Source organism: Rhinatrema bivittatum, chromosome 10 (genome assembly GCF_901001135.1).
Source record: "Rhinatrema bivittatum chromosome 10, aRhiBiv1.1, whole genome shotgun sequence".
In the NCBI taxonomy this organism is placed as follows: domain Eukaryota; kingdom Metazoa; phylum Chordata; class Amphibia; order Gymnophiona; family Rhinatrematidae; genus Rhinatrema; species Rhinatrema bivittatum.
This window is the reverse complement of record NC_042624.1, coordinates 85,830,476-85,856,849: the sequence shown is the minus strand read 5'-3', so window position 1 is coordinate 85,856,849 and position 26,374 is coordinate 85,830,476. Positions and strand designations below refer to the sequence as shown.

Below are 26,374 nucleotides of genomic sequence, written 5' to 3'. Positions count from 1 at the left end.
AGGTTCATTGTAAGCCCAGACATTTACAAAATGTTACTACTAAACATTGATAACACACTTAAGGTAGGCACAGTTCTGAAGAATTTATAGTCCGTATCATTCTAAATTACCAACCTGATATTGAAGCACCTGTATATACAGCTAAGTGTCCTGGCCCACTCTAGTACTACATGTTCAGGGACAGAGCTATGTGAAACTACCTCTTCTAAAACTTATTTAGCAAAATGATAAGTTTGATAAAGTAAAAATTTTTCAAGTTATGGGACTGACGTTTTTCTGATACATTCCCCGTTGTGGGCTTTAATTTACATACCATCTCGTTGGTGGATGTAGAATTTAAAGTCTAGTCAAAACTAACAAACCAAAGAGGAATATGCAGAGAAAAACAGGAGTAATCTTTTTAGCTACTACTATCCAAAATGCTGCCTCCTCCTCCTCTCTGCCACCCTCCTTTGCTGTTACAAAACCAATTAAATAAAAAAAAAAAAGCTGGGGCAGGAGGCCTGAGAGACTGGCTGGCAGACTCTAACCACAGAGCCTATCACAGGCCTATGCTGAGCATTCCCCTTCCTCCTAGCCCAGCAGAAAACCTACTAGTGGGAGGCAAAACTCCAGGAGCTGTGACCATTGGCTGATAGCCATCTAGGTTCAGAGCACTGCAACAGATATACCACATTCAGGCCGATACAGTACAGTGCTCTCCGGCACTGTTAACCTGCATTTGGACGCGCATGTCAAATGCGCGTCCAACACCCCCCTCCCCGAAACTAATAGCGCCCGCAACATGCAAATGCATGTTGATGGCCCTATTAGGTATTCCCGCGCGATACAGAAAGTAAAATGTGCAGCCAAGCCACACATTTTACTTTCAGAAATTAAACAACAGCCCAAAGGCTGGCATTAAGTTCTGCTGGCACCGGGGAAGTGCACAGAAAAGCAGTAAAAACTGCTTTTCTGTGCACCCTTCGACTTAATATCATGGCGATATTAAGGCTGAGGCCCCAATTATGCCGGCCTCCGTTTTCCGAACCTGTGGCTGTCAGTGAGTTTGAGAACAGACACCAGCAAAATTGAGTGTCGGCTTTCAAACTCGCTGATAGCCGCCGCTCCTGCACGTCCCTAGCGCCTTTTACTGCGGGCCCTAATTTGCATAGGCCACCCTCCTGAATCACATGCCCAGGAGAGTGGCCTCTGTGCGTGCTGGAAGAGCGGGTGCTCGCCCGCTGTCCCGTGCGTTTTTCTGAATCGGCCTGGTTGTTATTTATTTATTGGCCACTACTGTGTTAAGCTAAAGCAGTTCACAGTTCAACATACACAGTCGTACATAAGCTTTTAAAAACAGACCACCAAAAAAGTATTGCTCAAAAATATAAAATCTGTGAAATAAAAAAAATTTCACCAAGGTTTGAGAATTAAAACAGAGATAATAAACCATTGTAATAAAAGATATAGTCAAAATTAAAATTTAAAAAAAGCTTGTTTTGTAAGAGTATGTTTTCAGTGCAGATTTAATATTCTAGTCTTGCCTGTTTAATAGGGGGTATAGCTAGTAATGATTTCTGTGAGAGCCTCAGGGATCTGGTTGGTTCATATGCCCGAGTACTAAAGTTGCTCACAGCAGCGTTTTTAGAATTAAGAGCTTGTGGGCCAACATGGCAACTTTGCACTTGATTCTCCATTGAATAAGAAGTCAAAGAAGGCAGAAAAGAATAGCTGAGATATTGTCATTTCTGGTAGTGCTAGTGATTAATCTAGCTACTGCATTCTACAGTAATTGCAGCAATTTAATTGAAGAATCAGGAAGGCCAATGTACCATGAACTGCAGTAATCTAGTGCAGTCAGTAAAAATGCTTCCACTATTGTCCAAAAATTGTGAGAGTAAAAGCGGTTTCAGAGCTCTTAAGCACAGTTTATAAAACCCAACATGTACCATTACTCTAAATTGAGGAAAACAATCTAGCTTGGAATCAATAAATACCCCTAAGCTGCGTGCACGCCAAGATAAAAAAAAGAGTGTAGTGCCCTCCATTTGAATGTCAAAGGGACCTCAATTAGGTTCATGCGTTGGATAACTATAATTTCAGTTCTCACAAGCTTTAAGGCTAGATTATAGCTAAAATCTATAAATGAACACCACTGTACACAGCAAACCTCTTAATTTACAATCCAATCAAAGAACAAAAAATTGTTCTGTCACTGCAAAGTGAATAATTTGTTTTACAAAAGAGTTATGAAATATATTCAAAGTTGATATCTTAATTTCAAAAACCTACACATAACTATGGAACTGAATATTTTACCTCCAATCTTTTTATTTCATCTAGATAGTCTTTAAAAATGTTTTTAGGAAGAGCAGAAGGTTTCATATGAATGTGTAGGTGTCCCCGCACCAAATTGTATTGGTTTATAATCATTAAACTCCTGCCACCTCCATATATTCAATTTCTTTGAAAATTTTTTTTTTAAAAAGAATTGCTTTTTCAGTGTAGTCCTGAAACTTCTATGATGTCCGAGATATATATGAGCTCTGCTTTTAAAGCAGTAGAAATAAGCTTTTAAATTGAACAGTCTGTTGAACATTAAAGCGGGTACCATCAGATGTTCTTTAAGTGTTGGCTTCCTTAAAAGATAAAAATTATGTCCCGACTCATCAGTGTTTCAGACCTGAGTTTTTCTTCAGGGGAGTATTGCCATGAGAATCTCCCACTACAAAAATTATTTACCTCGCTCCGATGTACGTTACTTCACACTACTCACTGTTCCACTGTATTTACGCTCCATATCTCGGAACTATTGTCTCCGGACGTCCGTTCTTTGATTAGATTATAGCTAAGCCATTATTTGGATGTTATTCGGACAGTTGGAAATTGAGGTTGAAATATCTGACCAAGATTGTCTAATGGAATAAAAAACTGGACATCATTGGCATAAATGCGGTATATGGAACATAAATTAGACACATGCTCCCACTCTGTCAAGTGCTATTATATATTTAAAAAGTATTTCGTATTAAAAGCAGGGCCAAAAGAGCCAATCCCTGAGGAACTCCAGCGTACATTAAGAACCAATCAGAATCTTCTCCTTCAACAGTTATCCTTTGTTGTCAATTAGATAGGAATGAAACCATTGCTAGACAGTACCTGAAATATCAATTTCTTTCCATCTGTACATCATTTTATGGTCATCTGTATCAAAAGCAGACAATATATTCAGCATCACAAGCACAAAACTCTGGGTGGATTCAAGGCCTCTCCTGCTGGAATTGTGGTACTTAAGGGCCATCTAAATCTAAACTGAAATTGGTTTAGAATATGATTTTCTACACATTCAGCTCGTTTTAACACCTCTGATTCAAGCAGCTTAGTTATAAATCACAAGGATAACTCAGGCCTATATTTGGTCAAAACAGAGGGATCCAAGTTTGGTTTCTTAAGCAGTGGGCAGAGGGATGCCCACTTAAGCAGATCAGGAAGGCTGCTTTCCTCAAGGGAAAGGCTGATTAGCAGCTTCAGAAAAGGTGGAATGTTTTAGAATGGCTACACGGCCCAGGTTCAAAGGAGGAATTCATATGGAGGAATCTCACCTTCCTTGACATCTCAGCTGCCTTTGATACTATTAGCCATCACATTCTCCTGCAACGCCTCTCTGAGATTGGTATCTCCGGATCGGCCCTAAACTGGTTCCGATCGTACTTCAGTAACCGCAATTTCAAAGTTAAAATAGGAAATCATGAATCCAAAGCCATTCCTCTTAACCAAGGAGTCCCACAAGGATCCTCCCTGTCATCCACCCTTTTTAATATTTACTTCCTTCCTCTCTGTCATCTCCTCTCCAGCCTCAAGCTACCCCACTTCATCTATGCAGACGATGTACAGATACTTATCCCTATCTCAGACACTCTCCTGAATGCCTTAAAAATCTGGAACTCCACACTCCTCTCAATCAACAAACTGCTAAATTCTATTCATCTTTCCCTTAACACCACTAAAACTGAAATTATGCTAATCACGTCACCAAGTCACATCACGCCCCCCCCTATCATCTCTCCCACCACCCTCCTTTCAGCTTTCCCAACATGCCAGAGACCTAGGGGTCATCATTGACAATAGCTTTAATCTAAAGAAGTTCATCAGCAATACCCTAAAAGATGGCTTCTTCAAACTCCAAACCCTCAAAAAACTGAAACCTCTTCTACACCCCACTGAAGTCTGCACTGTACTTCAAGCAACAATTCTATCCAAACTTGACTACTGTAACTCCCTCCTCTTGGGGTTACCTAAGAATGTCACACAACCCCTACAAATTCTACAAAACACCACTGCTCGAATCATAACCAACACACGCAGAAATGAGCATATAACCCCCATACTCATGAACCTTCACTGGCTCCCTATTACTTCTCGTATTCAGTAGAAATCCCTCGCTCTCATTCACAAAGCCCTTTACAACCCAGAAATGTACTGGCTTAACGGTTCCCTTAAATTCCACCAAGCCAAGAGACCCACAAGACACCAATATCATGCAACAATGCTAACCCTCTCTCACAAAACCACCAAAAACTGGCCGCAACTAGAGCTCATCTACTCTCTGTATCAGGACCAACCCTTTGGAACACTATGCCAGTAGATCTACGCCAAGAGGCTTGCCATAAAACATTTAAATGAAAACGCAAAACATGGCTTTTCACGAAGGCATTCAAATAGTACATATCACCAAAACTCACTCATTTTGCTCACCCTTCAAACTTCTTTGCCAACAAAACACTCTTCCTGCCACACAATGCCTCTACCCTCACCACCCCTCCTCTCCCGCGTCCCTGCCCCTAACAGATCCCTCAGTTCTAACTTTACGATCCCTCATAAGATAACCCCCTCTCTTAGTTGCTACCATCTTGGATTTTCAACTTCATGTCTTGACTTACATATCTTCAATAATGTACACTTTGTATATAGTTTTATAATCATATATGCTACTTCCTCCCCAATGCATCCATTGTAAATAGTTCCTTGCAATCTTTGCAACTCCTCCTTTCCCTCCCCCATGCAACCCTTTCAACTCTTCATTCCCCTTCCTATATGCAATATACAACCCCTATCCCCTCTATACATTCCATCCATCTTCATCCCCCCTCTACCCCCTTTTCTTTCTTCCCCCCACTCCATCCCCCAATCATTTCTCTCAATATCATCTCAGTTATCCAACAACCTCTATTTAAGTCTCGTTCATTAAATAGTTTATTTAATTTTATTCACTGTTTTCCTATAAGTTCTATGTAAAGCCTCTGTTTTGCTGACTCTGAAGTTATAATGTAAACCGAACTGATGTTATCCTACGACATCCTGTATATAAAAACCACAAATAAATAAATATGGTAGATGATATTTAAGATATCAGAACGTTGCCTTTTGAAAAGTATCCTATTTGGTTTCAAAAGAGTCAGGAATGTTTTCAAACCATTGAGGAATTTTAGTAAAGTTGTCTGTGATTTTTTTTCCTTTTGTCATCGAGGAAAACCATGTAATCATCACCCTTAATCACAGCGTGTTTCCTGCTGGACAGAAAGATTCCACGATTCCAAAGAACCCTACAATCCCTCCCATTATTTTCAAACAGGGGGTCGTCCAAAGAATGTTTTGTCTTCTCCATCTGACTTTTATACTGGCCAAGATGTATCTTACAGGTGACCAGAACTTCACGAGTACTTAGCTTTGTCCAAGCGCTGTATGGATAATAGGAGGGAGGCAATAAAGCCCCAGCAGTTGAAGATGAATGATAGGGGGAGGTAAAGCTAAAGAACCAACAGCAAATGCACGTAGGAGAAAAGGGCAGCACGATGTGGCTGCAGCAGATGATTTGCCACCATCCATTGAGTCGGATGAGTTAACCCATAGTTAGAAACCTTTGTTTTTAGTTTTAAAAATTTTCCCAGGAATTTATCAGAGTTTATTATGAGAAGAACAAAAAGAGGAGAAAAAAATCAATGGAAATTGTGACATTTTCCTGGGTAGAGTTTATTTTGGTGGACATAAACCAGAACAATAAAACAATATTGAACTGATTCTCCCACTTACCCACTCAGCAGCATAGTTATCTCACCCTATCTCCTGCTTAGCATGTCTCTAGCTCACCCCAGACCCCTGAGAATCTCCCTCTTCTTCCCCACCCTTCTAACTGCAACAGCAATCATCTTTACTAGTGGTGGCTCCAGGCTTCTCTCCATCCGCAGCGCCCTCGCTCTGCACTTCTGCTTTTGTGTAGAGCCTTCCAGGAAGTGCTGCTGGTAGGCATAGTCCACTTCAGATGTTGCATTGGCAGCACCAAGCAGCAGGCACCTTGGCTGCAGGGGGGGGGGGGGGGGCAAGGGAGTCTTGACTTGAAATGCTATATCAGAGGCAGCAGTGAGTGCTAGTGCTGGTAGGGGGCAGGACCTAACACACTGCAGCTGCTTTGGCCTGTACTAGATTCCAGCAGTTGCTGGAGGCCTTAACATACTGCATCTGAGGTTTTAGAGCTGCTCTTTAATTAGCCTAAAATTGGGGTGAAAAATCAGTTTAAACTGAAAGACCCTATCCCTAATACTTACGGTGGGTTAGAGGTCCATTTGAGCAAGAATTGCTACAGATGCAAGTGAGGTTAATAGACATTTGCTTCTGTAGCAAAATTTTGCATAAAATGTTTCATGCTTTGCCACAACTGGAAACTTTGTATGCACCTAGCCCTAGCAATGTGTGATGCACACAACAGCTCATATTATTAAATTCGCCTCACAGCCCATGGCAAGCTCACCCTCCCCCCCCCCTCCCTCCAACTATATCCAAAAAATTCCTAGTGGTCTCTCTCAGGCCATAAAAACAAATGACTGTAGGAAAGCCATGCTCTATGTCCCACAAAATGCATTAAATGCCCATTGCGGCCACTCCTTTAAAAAAAAAAAAAACAAACCCAAAAAACTTACTTCAAAAAGTGGTGGTCTTCTGGGGGCAGAGCAATCCCTACTTACTCCTGTCTCTTCGCTCTTATTATTCAGAAGATGGCCAATGACCTTTTCAGCTCCTTTACATGTGTGAGCAGCACCTCCATGTGGGAGTTAAATACACTTTTACAGTTGGAAGACTATGCAAAAACTTAACTGCAAAAATAGGCACATAAGAACATAAGAAAATGCCATACTGGGTCAGACCAAGGGTCCATCAAGCCCAGCATCCTGTTTCCAACAGTGGCCAATCCAGGCCATAAGAACCTGGCAAGTACCCAAAAACTAAGTCTATTCCATGTAACCATTACTAATGGCAGTGGCTATTCTCTAAGTGAACTTAATAGCAGGTAATTGACTTCTCCTCCAAGAACTTATCCAATCCTTTTTTAAACACAGCTATACTAACTGCACTAACCACATTCTCTGGCAACAAATTCCAGAGTTTAATTGTGCGTTGAGTAAAAAAGAACTTTCTCCGATTAGTTTTAAATGTGCCCCATGCTAACTTCATGGAGCGCCCCCTAGTCTTTCTACTATCCAAAAGAGTAAATAACCGATTCACATCTACCCGTTCTAAACCTCTCATGATTTTAAAAACCTCTATCATATCTCCCCCTCAGTCGTCTTTTCTCCAAGCTGAAAAGTCCTAACCTCTTTAGTCTTTCCTCATAGGGGAGTTGTTCCATTCCCCTTATTTTGGTAGCCCTTCTCTGAACCTTCTCCATTGCAATTATATCTTTTTTGAGATGTGGCGACCAGAATTGTACACAGTATTCAAGGTGCGGTCTCACCATGGAGCGATACAGAGGCATTATGACATTTTCTGTTTTATTCACCATTCCTTTTCTAATAATTCCCAACATTCTGTTTGCTTTTTTGACTGCCGCAGCACACTGCACCGACGATTTCAATGTGTTATCCACTATGACACCTAGATCTCTTTCTTGGGTTGTAGCACCTAATATGGAACCCAACATTGTGTAATTATAGCATGGGTTATTTTTCCCTATATGCATCACCTTGCACTTATCCACATTAAATTTCATCTGCCATTTGGATGCCCAATTTTCCAGTCTCACAAGGTCTTCCTGCAATTTATCACAATCTGCTTGTGATTTAACTACTCTGAACAATTTTGTGTCATCTGCAAATTTGATTATCTCACTCGTCGTATTTCTTTCCAGATCATTTATAAATATATTGAACAGTAAGGGTCCCAATACAGATCCCTGAGGCACTCCACTGTCCACTCCCTTCCACTGAGAAAATTGCCCATTTAATCCTACTCTCTGTTTCCTGTCTTTTAGCCAGTTTGCAATCCACGAAAGGACATCGCCACCTATCCCATGATTTTTTACTTTTCCTAGAAGCCTCTCATGAGGAACTTTGTCAAACGCCTTCTGAAAATCCAAGTATACTATATCTACCGGTTCACCTTTATCCACATGTTTATTAACTCCTTCAAAAAAGTGAAGCAGATTTGTGAGGCAAGACTTGCCCTGGGTAAAGCCATGCTGACTTTGTTCCATTAAACCATGTCTTTCTATATGTTCTGTGATTTTGATGTTTAGAACACTTTCCACTATTTTTCCTGGCACTGAAGTCAGGCTAACCGGTCTGTAGTTTCCCGGATCGCCCCGGAGCCCTTTTTAAATATTGGGGTTACATTTGCTATCCTCCAGTCTTCAGGTACAATGGATGATTTTAATGATAAGTTACAAATTTTTACTAATAGGTCTGAAATTTCATTTTTTAGTTCCTTCAGAACTCTGGGGTGTATACCATCCGGTCCAGGTGATTTACTACTCTTCAGTTTGTCAATCAGGCCTACCACATCTTCTAGGTTCACCGTGATTTGATTCAGTCCATCTGAATCATTACCCATGAAAACCTTCTCCATTACGGGTACCTCCCCAACATCCTCTTCAGTAAACACCGAAGCAAAGAAATCATTTAATCTTTCCGCGATGGCCTTATCTTCTCTAAGTGCCCCTTTAACCCCTCAATCATCTAACGGTCCAACTGACTCCCTCACAGGCTTTCTGCTTCGGATATATTTAAAAAAGCTTTTTACTGTGAGTTTTTGCCTCTACAGCCAACTTCTTTTCAAATTCTCTCTTAGCCTGTCTTATCAATGTCTTACATTTAACTTGCCAATGTTTATGCTTTATCCTATTTTCTTCTGTTGGATCCTTCTTCCAATTTTTGAATGAAGATCTTTTGGCTAAAATAGCTTCTTTCACCTCCCCTTTTAACCATGCCGGTGATAGTTTTGCCTTCTTTCCACCTTTCTTAATGTGTGGAATACATCTGGACTGTGCTTCTAGAATGGTATTTTTTAACAATGACCACGCCTCTTGGACATTTTTTTTACTTTTGTAGCTGCTCCTTTCAGTTTTTTTCTAACAATTTTTCTCATTTTCTCAAAGTTTCCCTTTTGAAAGTTTAGCACGAGAGCCTTGGATTTGGCACACTGTTCCTTTTCCAGTCATTAAATCAAATTTGATCATATTATGATCACTATTGCCAAGCGGCCCCACCACCATTACCTCTCTCACCAAGTCCTGTGCTCCACTGAGAATTAGATCTAAAATTGCTCCCTCTCTCGTCAGTTCCTGAACCAATTGCTCCATAAAGCTATCATTTATTCCATCCAGGAACGTTATCTCTCTAGCGTGACCCGATGATACATTTACCCAGTCTATATTGGGGTAATTGAAGTCTCAAAAAAAACCGAAGCAAAAACCTTGCACATCTGCAAGTAACAAAGTACACTGGTGCAGGATAAATTATATCACCACCAAATATTCCAAAAGAACTTTTATTTCAGTTCAAAGCAGAATCAGGTGAGACAATGTTGAAACGGCAACTCCATAAATTAAAGAGCACATAGTTTAGAGCAATCCCCCGACACGGACCGTGTTTCGCTAGGCTGCATCGGGAGGGACCAGCATGTACATTTAAGTCTAGAATATAAACAAAATAATATACAGTCATTTCATAAGGTGGTGAAAATTGGCCAAACAATTTCCAAGAGCAAACATACATACCTTCTCAGATGTACAATGGAGCGCAAGCGCCCTCAAGACTGACAGCCATTTAAAGCTAGGGAAAGGCGCGAAAGCTGACACTCTCGCGAGAGCTGTCAAAGTTGAATGCTGACACTCTCGCGAGAGCTGTCAAAGTTGAATGCTGCAGCCAAATTCTGGACTCAGTTAAACAAGTGCCACTCAATATCCTTATTTAAACCTTTAGGAGAAACTGTATCCAAAGTAAAGATCCATTTCTGTTCCCTCCGACCCAGCACCTCGGGGTAGTTGCCACCCCGTGGGGGATGGCGAACCACCTCGAGGACCGAGAAGGAGAGACCAGAAATGGAATGGCCGCGTTCCAGCCAATGTGTTACCAGGGGTTCGTCTGCTCTACCTAAACGGATGTTCGAGCAATGCTCGATAACATGGGTCTTAAGCATCCGAGTAGTTTTACCGACATACAGTAGGGGGCAGGGGCATTTGATGACATAGACTACACCTTTTGTAACACAATCAGATGAGGTACGAATTTTAAACAGCCGGCCCGTTGAGGGGTGAATGAACCCTGTAGACAGTTCAGTGTGGCAGCACATACTGCAGTGTCCACACGGTCTATGTGTAACATGCATGGGAGAATCAGCCGTAGAGTAGGTAGTGTGTGAAAAAGAGGCTGCATGTACAAGCCTGTCACGAAGGTTTGTGCCCCGCCAAAAAGTGAACCGCAGGGGACTTTACAACAACTCCGAAAGTGCCAGCGACCTCCAGTGGTGGCCTCCAGTGGCGGGGGATCATATTGCCACTATGATCCGCCGCCACTGGAGGTCGCTGGCACTTTCGGCCTGGTGGGGGAGCTGATGCTTAACACACCTTATACACCCCATCAGCCTTTTGGTTCACCGGAGCAACAGAGGAGGGTGCTCACGCATGTTATAAAAATTGGGCGTAGATTTGTGCACGCCGGGTTGCGCGCACAAATCTATGCCCGCGCGTAACTCTTAAAATCCGGCCCAGTGTGCATAAGGCTGTCTTCATTGTTCCCTTAAAACAATCAAAGAATCTTTTCCACACACCAGGCTAGTAGTTATTTTACCCATTTAAATTGCAATTTTGAGCCAAATCCAGCACATTTAAAAAAAAAAAAAAAAAAGCGCAATTTTGTACTTTTCTTCTCTCTTGTTTTTGGCTATAAATTTATTTATTTAGGAAGAAAATGTAGTCAGTTCTAGACAAAAATTCAAAACCACTAAAAAGTACATTCAAAAGTCATACTTACAGGTTGACAGAAATCTCTAATTTCAATTCCATACTATTTTCCCTCACATGACATCCAGTAAATGGCAGAAAAGTTGCAGTATTTGAGTAATCATCTGTGCCAAAGGCTGATAAACATATTTGAGTCTTTGCAAATTTTCATTTTAACGACATTTTCAAAATCTTTCATCTACCATTTTCAGAACTTTCTACCTTCTAATACTCATTAGCAAGGTCAGATTAATTGTAGCATAATTTAACTGTACAACAGCTTCATATTAAATGAACCAGTACAAAAATCAAGAAAAAAAAATTGTCATTAATAAATTAACAGCAAAAACAAATCTAGCAGACTGAGTTTAAGAGGTAATTGCGAAGTTATGCCATATGTTATTGAATACTATTATGTTATTAATAGACCTGTTATACCCCTTGTACTATATAGCAGAAGTATCTTTTATATTATTTATCCTGTATCTGCAGGTTTGGAAAAATATTTCAGTACATAAGATTAAATGCTGCATCTTATCCAAGTCCAATCAAAACTCTTTATACGGGTGTACAGTGTTAAAATAGATCACACAAGTAGATTTCTCTATTAACATTTATAGAAGAGAACACAAAGCTATTTTTACAATGAAACATTCTAATTTTACAGCGAACATGGTAGTACCATTTCTTAGTATATAAAGCTTTGCATAACAACTTTAGTTATGCTAACCTCCCCCTCCTCAATTTCTTATCACGATAGCCGGATAACTGCAAGTATGCCATACAGATGCTCTGGCATAACTTCTTTAATGAGTATAATTAAGATTGTTTTCAAATCTTTTTCATCTCCCATTTTCTCTGGCTGTATCTCTGAGGTTGAAGTCACATTTTTCTCATACATAAAGGAACATGCCCAAAAAGAAAAAAAAACCAAAAACAAATACACACAAGAATTACATTACAGTTTCTAAATATAAAGCAAGTTTGCTTACCAGAAATTGTATTCTCCGTAGACAGCAGGATGAATTAGCCTTAACATCTGGTGGCACCTAACAGACCTCTCTCTTAGCTAGTACAGCTTTTGCTCTACTGAGCATGTGTGGGAATTCCCACATGGACATTGCCTCATGAGTTCCTTGAGTCGAGTTTAGATCTAAGTCTAGCTAGGTAGTTGATTCTCCATAGAGGTGGGTGGGTATTTAGCATGGCTAATTCATCCTGCTCTCTACAGTAAATAAACTGGCTTTGTTAACAAGCAGGACTGAATTAGCCATCACATGAAGGGATTCCCAAGCTGAGGATTGCAGTGGAGCATTTACTAAAATGAGCAACCTGGATTACACCATGAAGATTTGACTACTGAGTGAACAGGTTACACAAAACTACTTGTCTGAGTTTACTAGCGATTGTAGTAGTCATACTGATTTTTGGAGGGAGGTGCGGTTAGTACTTCTTCCCTAGAGTTCGCCTTTACAAACTAGTCATCTGGTCAAGGGAAGACCGATGCCTTGCTACTACAGCCAGGCACTTGGTGAAAGCTCTGTGCAGATGAGAGGCTGAAGGGGAGCTCTTTGTACTTAAAGTGGGGGGGGGGGGGGGGGGGGGGAGTCCACCATAAAAGCACAGGTAATGCCAGTGGGAGGAATGAATAGGACTATGAGCATAAGCATCCTTTAGATCAGGGGTGGGCAGTTCCGGTCCTCGAGGGCCACAAACCAGTCTGGTTTTCAGGATATCCCTAATGAATATGCATGGAGAGATTTGCATGCACTCTGCCTCAGTTGTATGCAAATCTATGTCATGCATATTCATTAGGGATATCCTGAAAACCAGACTGGTTTGTGGCCCTCGAGGACCGGAACTGCCCACCCTTGCTTTAGATCCAGGGTGTACAGCTACTTCCCCTTCTGGATGAAGGGGAGAATTGTGTGGAGGAAATTAATTTTGAATTTCTCCCAGAATATGCTTGTTCAAACTTCTTAAATCCAAGACTGGAATCAGTCCCTCAGATTTCTTGGGGATATGAAAGTAGCAGGGGTAGACCCGTTGGCCATGGTGATGGGGAGGAACAAGTTCTGACATCTGCTGTTCAAGGAGTGACTCACCTCCAGGCAGCATTGCATCAAGTGAAATGAACCCAGATTGAATGCTGAGTGAGAAGGAAGTGCAGGAAGCCAGGAGAAATGCAAGTGGTATCTAGACTCCACAATCTTGAGAACCTTGCACCAATCTTCTGGGTAGTGCTGGATGCTCTCCCCTACCTGAGAAGGATGGTTGCTCATTTGGAAAGGTGGTCAAAAATTGGGTCTAGGCTTGGGCTGGACGTGTTGCTTTTGGCTGACTGTATTCACACTGTTAAGTGCGAACTGGAAATTGCTGCTGAAGCAGAAGTGGCATTGGTATTGTTAAAATTGCCGGAAATACAACCTTTTAAAAATGTAGTTGTTGTGCCTTGCAGAAGACCACTGTTCTTGTCCCACAGAAAGGGGCTGGACAGCCATAACCTGTTTCTTTGAGATTTTCTCTGAATAGGTGATCATCCAGGCAGGGACATCTGCCAGCTTGTAGTGGACATCATCATAGAGGCTATTTGCTCTTAACCAAGCCATGCGGCAAACTCCAATGGATGCAGTCAAGGTGTGTGCTGTGGTATTGAATGTCTCATAGATGGATCGAATAAGATGGTGTACAGTCTTCTGCATCCAAGAGTGGTTGAGGGTATGCAACTCTGCTTGCACTGGGTATAACAAAAAGCTTCTGGATGCAATCATGTAGTTATATATGCAGAATTGGTGAGTTAAGATCCATGCATTGAGCTTTGAAACCCCTTATTACTAAAATGGTCTAGTAACTTGGGATCCCTCTGACAGAATATTCACTTATATCCTTGACTTGTTTTGCACTTTTTAGAGTTGATTCTGTGACAATTGCATTAATCTCAAACCTTGGGGATTTTTGCATGCTATATTTGAGGTCTCGTTTCCTTGCAACAGGGGCACAGTAAATGGGAGTTTTCCCATATTGTTTGCAATTCTTGAAGGATATCAGACTGGGATAGCAGATGATTCCACTAATATGTCCAAAATTTGGAGGAAGACAGAGACCTCAGTGCGTAGATCTTTGACTTCTCATGTTCACTCCGAGTGCTCTTCCCAACTTGTCCAGAAATCTGGAGCAGGAAAGGTTTTCCTGTGGAGACAAATGTTCTGGAAGGGGGTCTGAGGGGATTCCTGTCAATCCCCCTATCAGACCATGGAGGTGAGGCAACACTAACCCAGGACCCCACAATGAAGAGGGAGAATGATGAAGGGTCCTCAGTCGCTTCGAAGGGGTATACTCCTGGTGCACATCCTCCGACTAGTTGGATTCTGCTAGAAGCGTGTGACATGGGCTAGAACCACCCTCATGAGGGTTCTGATGGAGTGTCTGTACATACTGGCAATACTAGGACTTCTCCTGTGGAGGAAGTAAGTCTTATATTTTTGAAAGGAGAAGTTGGAAGGAACTCTCCTTATCCTTTACCTCTTTGGTGGTTAAGAAATCCTTCATCAATCTAGCTACTTAGTCAAGAGGCAGACATGCCCTCTTATCCTGGCATGGGGTGGTGGAACTTCCTCTTTTGATACTAGTATGGAATCCTGAACATTTTCCAGGCTCTGCAAAATTTGGATTGGAACTCGATTAGATATAAGGGGTATCACAATGTGAATGGGATTTGGGGTCTCCCCTGCTCCATTAACTTTAAGAACATAAGAAAATGCCATACTGGGTCAGACCAAGGGTCCATCAAGCCCAGCATCCTGTTTCCAACAGTGGCCAATCCAGGCCATAAGAACCTGGCAAGTACCCAAAAACTAAGTCTATTCCATGTAACCATTGCTAATGGCAGTGGCTATTCTCCAAGTGAACTTAATAGCAGGTAATGGACTTCTCCTCCAAGAACTTATCCAATCCTTTTTTAAACACAGCTATACTAACTGCACTAACCACATTCTCTGGCAACAAATTCCAGAGTTTAATTGTGCGTTGAGTAAAAAAGAACTTTCTCCGATTAGTTTTAAATGTGCCCCCTGCTAACTTCATGGAGCGCCCCCTAGTCTTTCTACTATCCGAAAGAGTAAATAGCCGATTCACATCTACCCGTTCTAGACCTCTCATGAGGTTAAAAACCTCTATCATATCCCCCCTCAGTCGTCTCTTCTCCAAGCTGAAAAGTCCTAACCTCTTTAGTCTTTCCTCATAGGGGAGTTGTTCCATTCCCCTTATCATTTTGGTAGCCCTTCTCTGAACCTTCTCCATTACAATAATATCTTTTTTGAGATGCGGCGACCAGAATTGTACACAGTATTCAAGGTGCGGTCTCACCATGGAGCGATAGAGGCATTATGACATTTTCAGTTTTATTCACCATTCCTTTTCTAATAATTCCCAACATTCTGTTTGCTTTTTTGACTGCCGCAGCACACTGTACCGACGATTTCAATGTGTTATCCACTATGACACCTAGATCTCTTTCTTGGGTTGTAGCACCTAATATGGAACCCAACATTGTGTAATTATAGCATGGGTTATTTTTCCCTATATGCATCACCTTGCACTTATCCACATTAAATTTCATCTGCCATTTGGATGCCCAATTTTCCAGTCTCACAAGGTCTTCCTGCAATTTATCACAATCTGCTTGTGATTTAACTACTCTGAACAAATTTTGTGTCATCTGCAAATTTGATTATCTCACTCGTCGTATTTCTTTCCAGATCATTTATAAATATATTGAAAAGTAAGGGTCCCAATACAGATCCCTGAGGCACTCCACTGTCCAACTCCCTTCCACTGAGAAAATTGCCCATTTAATCCTACTCTCTGTTTCCTGTCTTTTAGCCAGTTTGCAATCCACGAAAGGACATCGCCACCTATCCCATGACTTTTTACTTTTCCTACAAGCCTCTCATGAGAAACTTTGTCAAACGCCTTCTGAAAATCCAAGTATACTATATCTACCGGTTCACCTTTATCCACATGTTTAACTCCTTCAAAAAAGTGAAGCAGATTTGTGAGGCAAGACTTGCCCTGGGTAAAGCCATGCTGACTTTGTTCCATTAAACCATGTCTTTCTATATGTTCTGTGATTTTGATGTTTAGAACACTTTCCACTATTTTTCCTGGCACTGAAGTCAGGCTAACCGGTCTGTAGTTTCCCGGATCGCCCCTGGAGCCCTTTTTAAATATTGGGGTTACATTTGCTATCCTCCAGTCTTCAGGTACAATGGATGATTTTAATGATAAGTTACAATTTTTTACTAATAGGTCTGAAATTTCATTTTTTTAGTTCCTTCAGAACTCTGGGGTGTATACCATCCGGTCCAGGTGATTTACTACTCTTCAGTTTGTCAATCAGGCCTACCACATCTTCTAGGCTCACCGTGATTTGATTCAGTCCATCTGAATCATTACCCATGAAAACCTTCTCCATTACGGGTACCTCCCCAACATCCTCTTCAGTAAACACCGAAGCAAAGAAATCATTTAATCTTTCCGCAATGGCCTTGTCTTCTCTAAGTGCCCCTTTAACCCCTCGATCATCTAACGGTCCAACTGACTCCCTCACAGGCTTTCTGCTTCGGATATATTTAAAAAAGTTTTTTCTGTGAGTTTTTGCTTCTACAGCCAACTTCTTTTCAAATTCTCTCTTAGCCTGTCTTATCAATGTCTTACATTTAACTTGCCAATGTTTATGCTTTATCCTATTTTCTTCTGTTGGATCCTTCTTCCAATTTTTGAATGAAGATCTTTTGGCTAAAATAGCTTTTCACCTCCCCTTTTAACCATGCCGGTAATCGTTTTGCCTTCTTTCCACCTTTCTTAATGTGTGGAATACATCTGGACTGTGCTTCTAGAATGGTATTTTTTAACAATGACCACACCTCTTGGACATTTCTTACTTTTGTAGCTGCTCCTTTCAGTTTTTTTCTAACAATTTTTCTCATTTTATCAAAGTTTCCCTTTTGAAAGTTTAGCACGAGAGCCTTGGATTTGCACACTGTTCCTTTTCCAGTCATTAAATCAAATTTGATCATATTATGATCACTATTGCCAAGCGGCCCCACCACCATTACCTCTCTCACCAAGTCCTGTGCTCCACTGAGAATTTGATCTAAAATTGCTCCCTCTCTCCTACCCTGGTAATTGGTGGAGGTAGGATTATCATATTTCCTTCTGCCCGTTAGTACTCTCAATGTGCCGGCATAGAGCTGCATGGGAAGCTCTGCAGCATGATTCGTCAATGATGGAACTGCAAAGATATTGAGGTTCGATGTTCCAGGACTTAATGTGTCAATGGTGTCAGCACCAACACACTATGCTTCGATACTCAAGACTGTGCTTCTTTGGTGCCAGCTGCTCCACAGAGTGGCACATTTTTTTCTTCAATTGATGCTGCTTCCAAGTACTCAACCCCGAGGATCTGGCTGTTCCAAAGTGGGATGTATTTTGTAGGAGTTCCTGCTCACCTCCAATCCCAGGGAGACAAGTGAGACTGCAGTTTAGGAAGAGGTTCTTCTGTGGCTTCTGAGAGACTTAAGCAGTTCCTCCATTTTCTAGGCTCTTGAACTTTTGGGTATGTAGGGACATCCATCCACAATCATAGCAGTTGACATGGTCATGGTCCATTCTCAGACAGCAGTAACACAGCTCATGTCCATCAGTAATGGACATTCTCCTACCACAAATGCAATTTGAGGCCACTGACTGTGGCTTTCTTTCTGGACACTGTAAGGAAAAGGTTTTTTCTTTTTTTTTTTTTGTAAAAGAGTAGCACTGAAAAGTGCTATTTGGGCTATGAGGCAGTGAGGGAACTTTTAGAAAAATGTTAAAGATTTTCACATAAGCAGAGATAAAAAGTACATGTCTGTGTTGGTACTTGGACAAAACAAAGAGGCTAAAAGGAGGAAATGAGGCCTGCGTGAGAATTCCTGTACATGCTCAATGGAGCAAAAGCTCTACCAGCTAAGAAAGAGAGGGCTGATCGCTGCCACCAGATGTCACCCGCATGTCATGGCTAACTCAGCCCTGCTTGTCGATAGAAAAACATTCACAACTTGTGCAAGTGTCTACAAGTATTTTTTGGAGAATCCTATCCAGGCTTCAGGCTACACATCTTTGAGATATAAAGTTTGGCACTGGAACAGATCTCATGCATTTTCTGTATCATATGGACACTGACACCACAAAATATAAAAAACTCCTCAAATCAGCTGTTTTAAATAGATTTGTTTCACAGTTCTGATGCCACAGCCAGAAGTGAATCTCAAAATTTCAGGGGATGTGCCAGCTGACAATTTACTCAGTGTGAGAAACAGCAATACTACTGACCAGTCCTCCTAGTGGTTTAATCTTGTGACCCCCAACTCTGCTACAAATGTTTAAACAGAAAACCCACAATTCAGTAAATTGCATTCTAGCAGCTCTTGTGTTATGGCTTTTTAATGATATCGCATCTCCAGTTCTTCTAGCAGTTAAATGACAGAAGCCAAAATGTATTATTGACACTAAGTACTGACATAGTGTTAAGCTGGGAAGGATTCAGACAGCTGCTTTGTGGAAGAGTTGCAACCTAAAATCCAGGGAAGGCTCACATGTGAAAGATCTGTGAAAAGTCAATATTGACATATCCCAAAGTTAGTCAGGGAAGAGCAGCTACAGGAGGTAGGCGACCCAATAGCAGAGACACAGATAGCATTGGGCCTTCTTTAAATCCAATAATAAATATATATTTTATCTGTAAATTTTGCTACACACTTTCTCACTCATGGAGGGGGAGAATGGATATTGGATGGCTCAGATTGTCGCAGTGTTATGGAGAGACTTTCATCTTTAGGTCACCAGTTCAAATTTAGTTCAAGACACTAGGAATTAAAAGGTGGCATGTGTGAAATGGATTTGGAGGTCTCACGCCAGTTCACAATTGTCCAAATGAATAAAAATCAATAGCACAGATTGGCACTAATGGGCACCCTAATCTGCAGAGAGGCCAGAAACTGCTCAAGAATGGAGACTGAATTACTTTCTCACCAAATAAAGGTAGTCCTTCCACAGAAGGAAAAAAAGAGGCGCACTGGCATTTTTCAATATGGAAAACCTTGTACTGCCACTGCAACACCTGTATTTTAGATAAATGGAGGACTTGTTCCACTGGTGATGGCACTCTGGCACCTTTCTTCAGCATGAAGTTTCCTAAAAGTGTTATCAATTTTTGTGATAACACGAAGTTTTGTTTTTGGTCATTAATTTAAACCGGTGACCTATGACGTATAAATGATCACATTTTAATTTCTTGACTAGACTTGCTTACCATCACCATTTTGATCAATACTATATTTACATGGTAATGTGTCTAGGCACAATGTTATTTCTACTTAGAAGAGTCAAACTGTACTGCAAATATTGGATTTATGCTATATATGCTGGAATAAAACATTTTAGTCTATACTGGTTTTTGTTCAACAGGATTGCAAAACTACATATTTTGGAAATGAAATTGCACAAAGCGTCCATGTAAATGAAAACTGTGTCATATCATAGCTTGCTTTTCTGCTTTAATTTTTATCCACTCAAGACTTCAAGAGATATGGGGCATTTATATAAAGCTTAATGTATACTTCCATTATTTCCAATATTAAAAACATAATGCACAGCTGGGTCAGCCCAGCTCCCATGCACAGCACTGCCATGCAGGTGGTCATCAATTTCAACTGCAGATAGTCTTCAGATCCCCAGCCTGATTGGGGCTAGGATACTGCGGTGACAGTGTTCACAGTCACTCAAGGGAGAAGGGGACTTGATCCATCATAGCTCAAGGATGACAACTTGGTGGCTGGAATCAGCAACCATGACTACAGGGTTTCTGAAGGAGACCTGAAGTAAGCCTCCCACCCGAGAACTGCCACTGCATTGGGAATATAAAATAGGGAAAATACCTCAGACAGTTAGAAATGAAAGCTCATGGGGTCAGATCCCAGCCCTGAAAAGGAACAGCAGCTGCAGGTCATCCCTCTATTCTCTTTCCATGGCTTATTCTCCTCCTCCTAGTATGCGATTTCATGTTGTTTGCTGACTGGCACCTTGGATTTGGAACAGCAACTTGGGAATCTGGAGTTTTTGTTAATTTTTGTGGCTTCGTGTCATGCACTACCACATTATAAAAGTTTAATACTGCTGGAAAGATTTGTCATCTATGGCAAATGGCCGATTTAACTTATTTCTACATGTGTATAAGTGCTTTACATTAACAGGCAATGGTAAAAAGGAGAGCAGAGGGGAAAGAGTAAAAAAGAAGGCAAGAAGGGAAAAGTTAAGGGAAGGAGGAAGGCAAGAAATGGGAAGTGAGGCTGTGTTTTCTGGTTCATGTAAAAGGGCAGAAATCACATGGCAGGTGCTGGTGTTCCTTACCTGGGGGGCAAGTGTCAGCAATATAAGCTAAGGAAACCAAATGATAGAGGTAGGGAGCAACACATGTCCATCTGATTTTTTGGCAAAATCAGGTCTACCAGAAAATGCTGAACTAAGTCTTCTATCTTCTTAGAATGAGCAAACCTGCCAAAGATCCCAAGTATTTTCTGACAGGGCTGGCAGAAGCAAGGCACTGCTACTGTTGGCATCACTGGTAAGGGTTTAATAAAACTCTTCAAAAAAAAAAAAAAACCAACCCAAAACGGAGAGGGGGGAACAATATCTGGTGCTGTAAACACTAGGGTTATAACCATTCATTTATGGGCTACAACTCACATACACCAAGTTAATCAAAGATGAACACTCAAACCCTTTTTGATTTTACTATTTTTTGAATGCAATTAAAAAGTCTCATTTAGTATTAAAAAATGTTTATGTCCCATTAAGTGCCCTCTTGTGATTACTAGAATAATCACAAGAGGGCACTTAATGGGACATAAACATTTTTTAATACTAAATGAGACTTTTTAATTGCATTCAAAAAACAAAAAATAGTAAAATCAAAAAGGGTTTCTGAGTGTTCATCTTTGATTAAATTGGTGTATGGGACATAGCCCATAAATGAGTGGTTATAACCCTAGTATTTACAGCACCAGATACACTATCTTAGCAATTTAAAAATATTTTCCCCCCTCTATGTTTTGTTTTTTGAAGAGTTCTTAGAGGGTGGTTTTTTGGCTTGGAGAAGGGTTTAATAAACAAGAAAAATGCAACAGATTTAGAAAATTTAACTAAAAACCAAAAGGGGCAGAAAATTGTTTAGAACCACTTGCATAGAATTCATTTTCCTTTTTATGCCAGGGACATCAGGAAAAGCTGCTGTAAGTCAAGGTGGTGAGAGAGAACGAGATCTTAACGGAAGAAACTGGCTTTCACTGCCACTCGAACTGTCTGCCGCCGGCTCAGTCTGTAATTCTGCAGGAAGGGGGGGTGCGCCCGGGTCTCCAGGTCGTGGAAGGCTGCTTGAGGAAGGGGGATTTTCCACGGCAGTGTTTATCACGCTTCCTTTTTCCGTAACTTGCAGATTCATGGAGTGAAAATAGGCTGTGGAGGCTGCAGATGGCAGACTGGACTCACCTTCAGGGTGAAAAAGGACAGTCGATTCATATAAGTTGCACTCAGAATATGCTCTTGAGAGATCGTTTGTTGCTTCATATGGCAGGGGTCCACAGACAGTACAGTTTAAGCCTACAGGAAAAAAAACCCAAAAACATTCAAGTAATTTAATTATACAACATACACACGACAGATGAGCACTGTAGTAGAAGAGGTGAAATTGGCAGGCTCCCTAAAACTTCACTGCTAATGTCATTTAACACTACTGTTACAAAGATTCCTTCAGTGTTCACAAGATTTTTAGTTTAAATAAGCAAATACTATGAAGCAACTACCTCTCCTGAATGAATCACGAACCAAGTTTAAATAAGCTACACATAGTACAGCGATTTATTAAAAGAACCGAAAAGCCTACCACAAAACTGGAATGTAACTATTTTTCTAATAACTGATCCAGGATACTCTTTTTTGCTAAACAGTTTGCTCCTGCTTCACTGGACTTCCAGCCTCGATGTTAGGTTACAGAACCATGAGTGTTTGGGCTTGATTTTATGCAGGTATGTGGCACTCTGAAATCAACCAGGGGCTGATATACATAAATGTACGCCCGTACCTCAGTTTCACATGGACTTATGTGCACTGGAGGTAGGCGCTCTGAAGATGGAGTATACATGTAAGTTTCCATGCACAAATTATGCCCTGCTTGGAGAAAGTGTAACTGGGTGTGGACAATTTTGCACATAATAGGCCAATTCATTTAATGAAAGATTTTTAAAGTAAATTTGCTTTGAAAATTCTTGGTAAAAAGTCTGTGTTTTACATTGTAGATGCAGATTTTAATCACAATGCAGGGAATTAAAAAATTCTCCCCCCTTTGAACTACCCCCAGGTTTTTTGTCCTATTTTGTACCTCCTCCTACTTACTTTGACCCAGCCACTGCAGGGATAGTCCTGAGGGGGCCACGTTCCACAGTCCCTTCAAAATCCAATCTGAGCCCCAAATCCAGCCAGCAGCGGGGTCAGAGAGTTTTTGCAGACTCCTTTCCGTAGCCCTTTTAATCCCAATAGGCCTGGGAACAAGAGTTCTTGCTTGGGAATCAAATGCAGATCCTCCATATGACAGCACTTAGCCACTGGGATACTACATTTTTTAAGATGACATCAATTCACACTCCAAGGAACTTTATTTTATAATATAAAGCTCTAACAAAAACTAAGGAAATAATGAAAAAAAAATAGATTCAAGCTATGGAATATGAAGCAGATTCAGGAGAAAGTCCCGAAATTTCTTACATAATACCTTCCTACAATGAACTACATTCACTTATCTTTTGTCAGCTAATATCCACCAACTCTTAGGCTTCCTCTCCAGACAGAATCTGTTTCAACCCTGCTCCTCATCATTAACAAAGAAGGCTCCTAAGCAGACGTACTATGAGCCTTCACTCGTCACGGCCTGATTTCCTCATTCAGTTTCCTCTCCACCACCTGCATGTAGCTTGGTGATCATCCAGCAGAAGTCTAAAGAATGTGGCTTCCTTCAGAACCTTCCCCCCTGTAAATAGCCCCCCTGTAAATAGCCACCCTGTAAATAGCCACCCAATTTTATACCTCCCCTCACCCCAGTTCTGTGTAAATAGCTCCTCTTACCGCGCCCCCATTGTTAACTATTGCCTTGGGCTCCCCGTTAGAGCCCTCTCTAACTCTTGTTTTTGCTGGTTATCCACCCCCACTTCCCCGTTCTATGTATTTTCTACCTGCTGTTATAATGTAAACCGACATGATGTGTATTTTAATGTCGGTTATTTTATAACTGTTAAATAAATAAATAAACCTGCTACTAATATATGTCTGAGAAAACTGTCAGGAGTCGCTAGTGCACAAAAATTAAGATTTCTCTCTCCCCAGGAGAATGGGAATGTTACTTCCACAGCACTTCCAGCCCCTTCTAATATGAGAAGCAGGATGTAGGCCTGGGATTTGAGCAGGCTCCACCTCCATCTTTAAAAAAATTATACTGTATGAATATGAGCAGGAAAAATGTTGTTCTGTACTAGATTAGTTCACATTCATGCCATCAATGCAGACTTGCTAGGACCCTCTGATTCTCTTTCAGATTCCTTTTTTTTTTTTTTTTTAGTATAATTGGGAACATGGAGGACAAAATATAAGGCACTGGCATGATTCTTAATTGCATGGATAAGTTTTACATAAGAAACTTTAAAAGTATTTCTTTAGATTATGAGATGCATCATTGAATTGTACAGAAGTCTCATTACCTTTGAAAAGTTCAAGTTTTTCATTTTTTAATCTCTGCACTTCATCAGTTATCTTTTCTATTAAGAAGTTCTGTGTCTTTTCTTTTCTAATTGATTCAATCAATGCATCCAGTCCTTTGGGATTTTGTACTATGCAGTCAAACAGTGCTCCAGCTTTTTTCTTGCTAGTTGTTTGACAAGAAATTTCTTCTGCATCTTCTCTCGTGAGTATCTTTTTTGACCGCAGATAATCAAAATGTCTCTCTGCTATGATTCTCTCTGACAGGTAAGGCCTCAGTTTTTCTACTGCCTAAAATGAAAAAGGAAAAATATAGGCATTAACTTTTTTTTTTTATTTTCAGAAAAAGGAATTTGCTAGGTCTCCCTTCTGTTCTGCTGCTGGTCATGATTGCTAAGGAAGGGAGGACTGCCTTCTCAGATGTCAAATCCTACACAAGCACGTGTGAGTATTCCATTATCAGTCATACAATGAACCCTCCCAATAAATAACATCTCCTATACTAAAACTATGGTACATTATACCAAAAGAAAATGCACCACAGCTGTTGAAAGACAGGCACCAAAATCAACCTATACTGGTATATGCAAAAACAATTTTTAATTTTATCACAGTGCCTATTCTACAGGCAAGTAGAATCATGGGAGAACAGAAAGTGTCATGTGACAATTGGCTCCTTTGGAACAGTTTCCCCCACCCCAAAATGTTTCCTATATTGGCAAGACAGGATGTGTTATATTAAGTTTACATTTATAGACTGTTTTCCTCAAATTTAAACCTAAAGCATTTTACAGACAAAATAAGCACTAAATACAAAAAAAAAAAATATATAAAGATCATTAACACATACACTAAAGCCAACAAAGTTTACATTTACAGGAACAATATTTTCCAGCCTCATATTGGCAAATATGTAACAGAATTTTAGTGGAACTATAGGATTGCTATCTAAGGGAACTCCAGTTTATTGTAACATCTATTGCATTTATTATGATCCTATTTACTGGAGTCTTTGTCCAATTTTCTTTCAACACAAAACACCACTGGTACAAAAGAGCACAAATCCTAAATTAGGTTCACTGGGTTTTTTTGGAACTTTATTGAAGCTCTATTTCAGATAAGTAATATATTTATAGGTTTTTTTTACATCATTTGTATACACAACATATGTTTATGTTGCATCCTTAACTTTATACACTCGTAGAACATCTTACCAATCAGATCTTCTTTACAGTATCCACAAAGTCCAAGAATAGTATATGAAGTCCTATCTAAAAATAATTAAAACTACATAAGTTTTCCACCAGCAAAGCAGGTGTGGATGGCCGTATGATGTGGCAATGCTTTCAAACTTTGGCACCAGAGGCAGTTGCCTTCACTACTTATGCCAACATTTGGGCCTGAAGATGGCAATTTTCCAGCCAAGGTCTCCTGCAACAGCACCAGCGGCTCTTTCTGGGCTTGGGAAGCCTGCAAATACCAGTGGTCATTTTTTTTTTTAGGAATTTAGGTGACCTGGTACTCAGGATTTTCCCACTCATGTTGGAATTACTTCCCCCTTTAGATAACACATTGATTCTATTATGTTCTTTGAAAATCATATTTTTCACCTTAAGATGTCATAGTACATTTTTTTGAAAATGAAAAAAAAAACATTGCAATTATAAAAACCACCCCCATGCATAGCTATCCATATATAATGGTTTACTGTAAATCTGTGGCAGGCTGCATTTGTGGCTGGAGTTTATCAGGGGCAGGGAAAGTGGAGAAAGAGGTAAGTGATCTTGTGGCTCTTCTGAAAGGGAAGTAGCGAGGGGGATAAGAGAAAGAAGGAGAGAAGCAAGTGATCCTGGGGGTCTAGGGATTGATGGGATATGTGTGGTGAGCAGTGGGAGGAAGCACATACACTTTGTCCATAAATTTGCACAATTTAGAAACTGAGAAAAATAAAGTTATCTATCTTGATAACTATGATCCAGACATTGAGTGTAATTTTCCCCCCAGGTCTGGGTAGACTATCTACAAGCCCAGATGCCATTGCCGCAGGAGCTGGAACAATGGGAGAAGAGACCATCTCTTCTCCTATCTGGCCTCCCACAGCTTCTCCCCAGGAAGATTACTTTTGCAGCCGTTTCTCCCCAACAAAGCAAACATCTGTGCTGAAACATACCGAGACTTTTGCAGTGCTTATAGTCTCCCTGCTTCCAGACATACCCACAATAGAACTTCTCTCCGTTGCTGCCAATGTCATGGAGAAAAAGCAGAGAAGCAGCCACTGAACCT

The 26,374-nt window shown here is 40.7% G+C and overlaps 1 protein-coding gene across 3 annotated transcripts in view; it reads right to left on the bottom strand.

Annotated features, from left to right (window-relative positions):
• The window catches only part of BCL10 (BCL10 immune signaling adaptor), a 57,463-nt gene that overhangs the window by 3,470 nt on the left and 27,619 nt on the right, over positions 1 to 26,374 (bottom strand). For 2 of the 3 annotated variants that reach the window (XM_029617774.1, XM_029617773.1), the window contains 3 exons: positions 24,094 to 24,382; positions 21,836 to 21,946; positions 9,795 to 9,943 (listed from right to left, as the gene is read on the bottom strand). In XM_029617774.1, the coding sequence (XP_029473634.1) occupies positions 9,804 to 9,943; positions 21,836 to 21,946; positions 24,094 to 24,382 (540 nt within the window). In that variant the 3' untranslated portion in view covers positions 9,795 to 9,803. Of the gene's footprint in view, positions 1 to 9,794; positions 9,944 to 21,835; positions 21,947 to 24,093; positions 24,383 to 26,374 lie in introns of those variants that run through there. The other variant, XM_029617775.1, reaches the window with a different exon arrangement.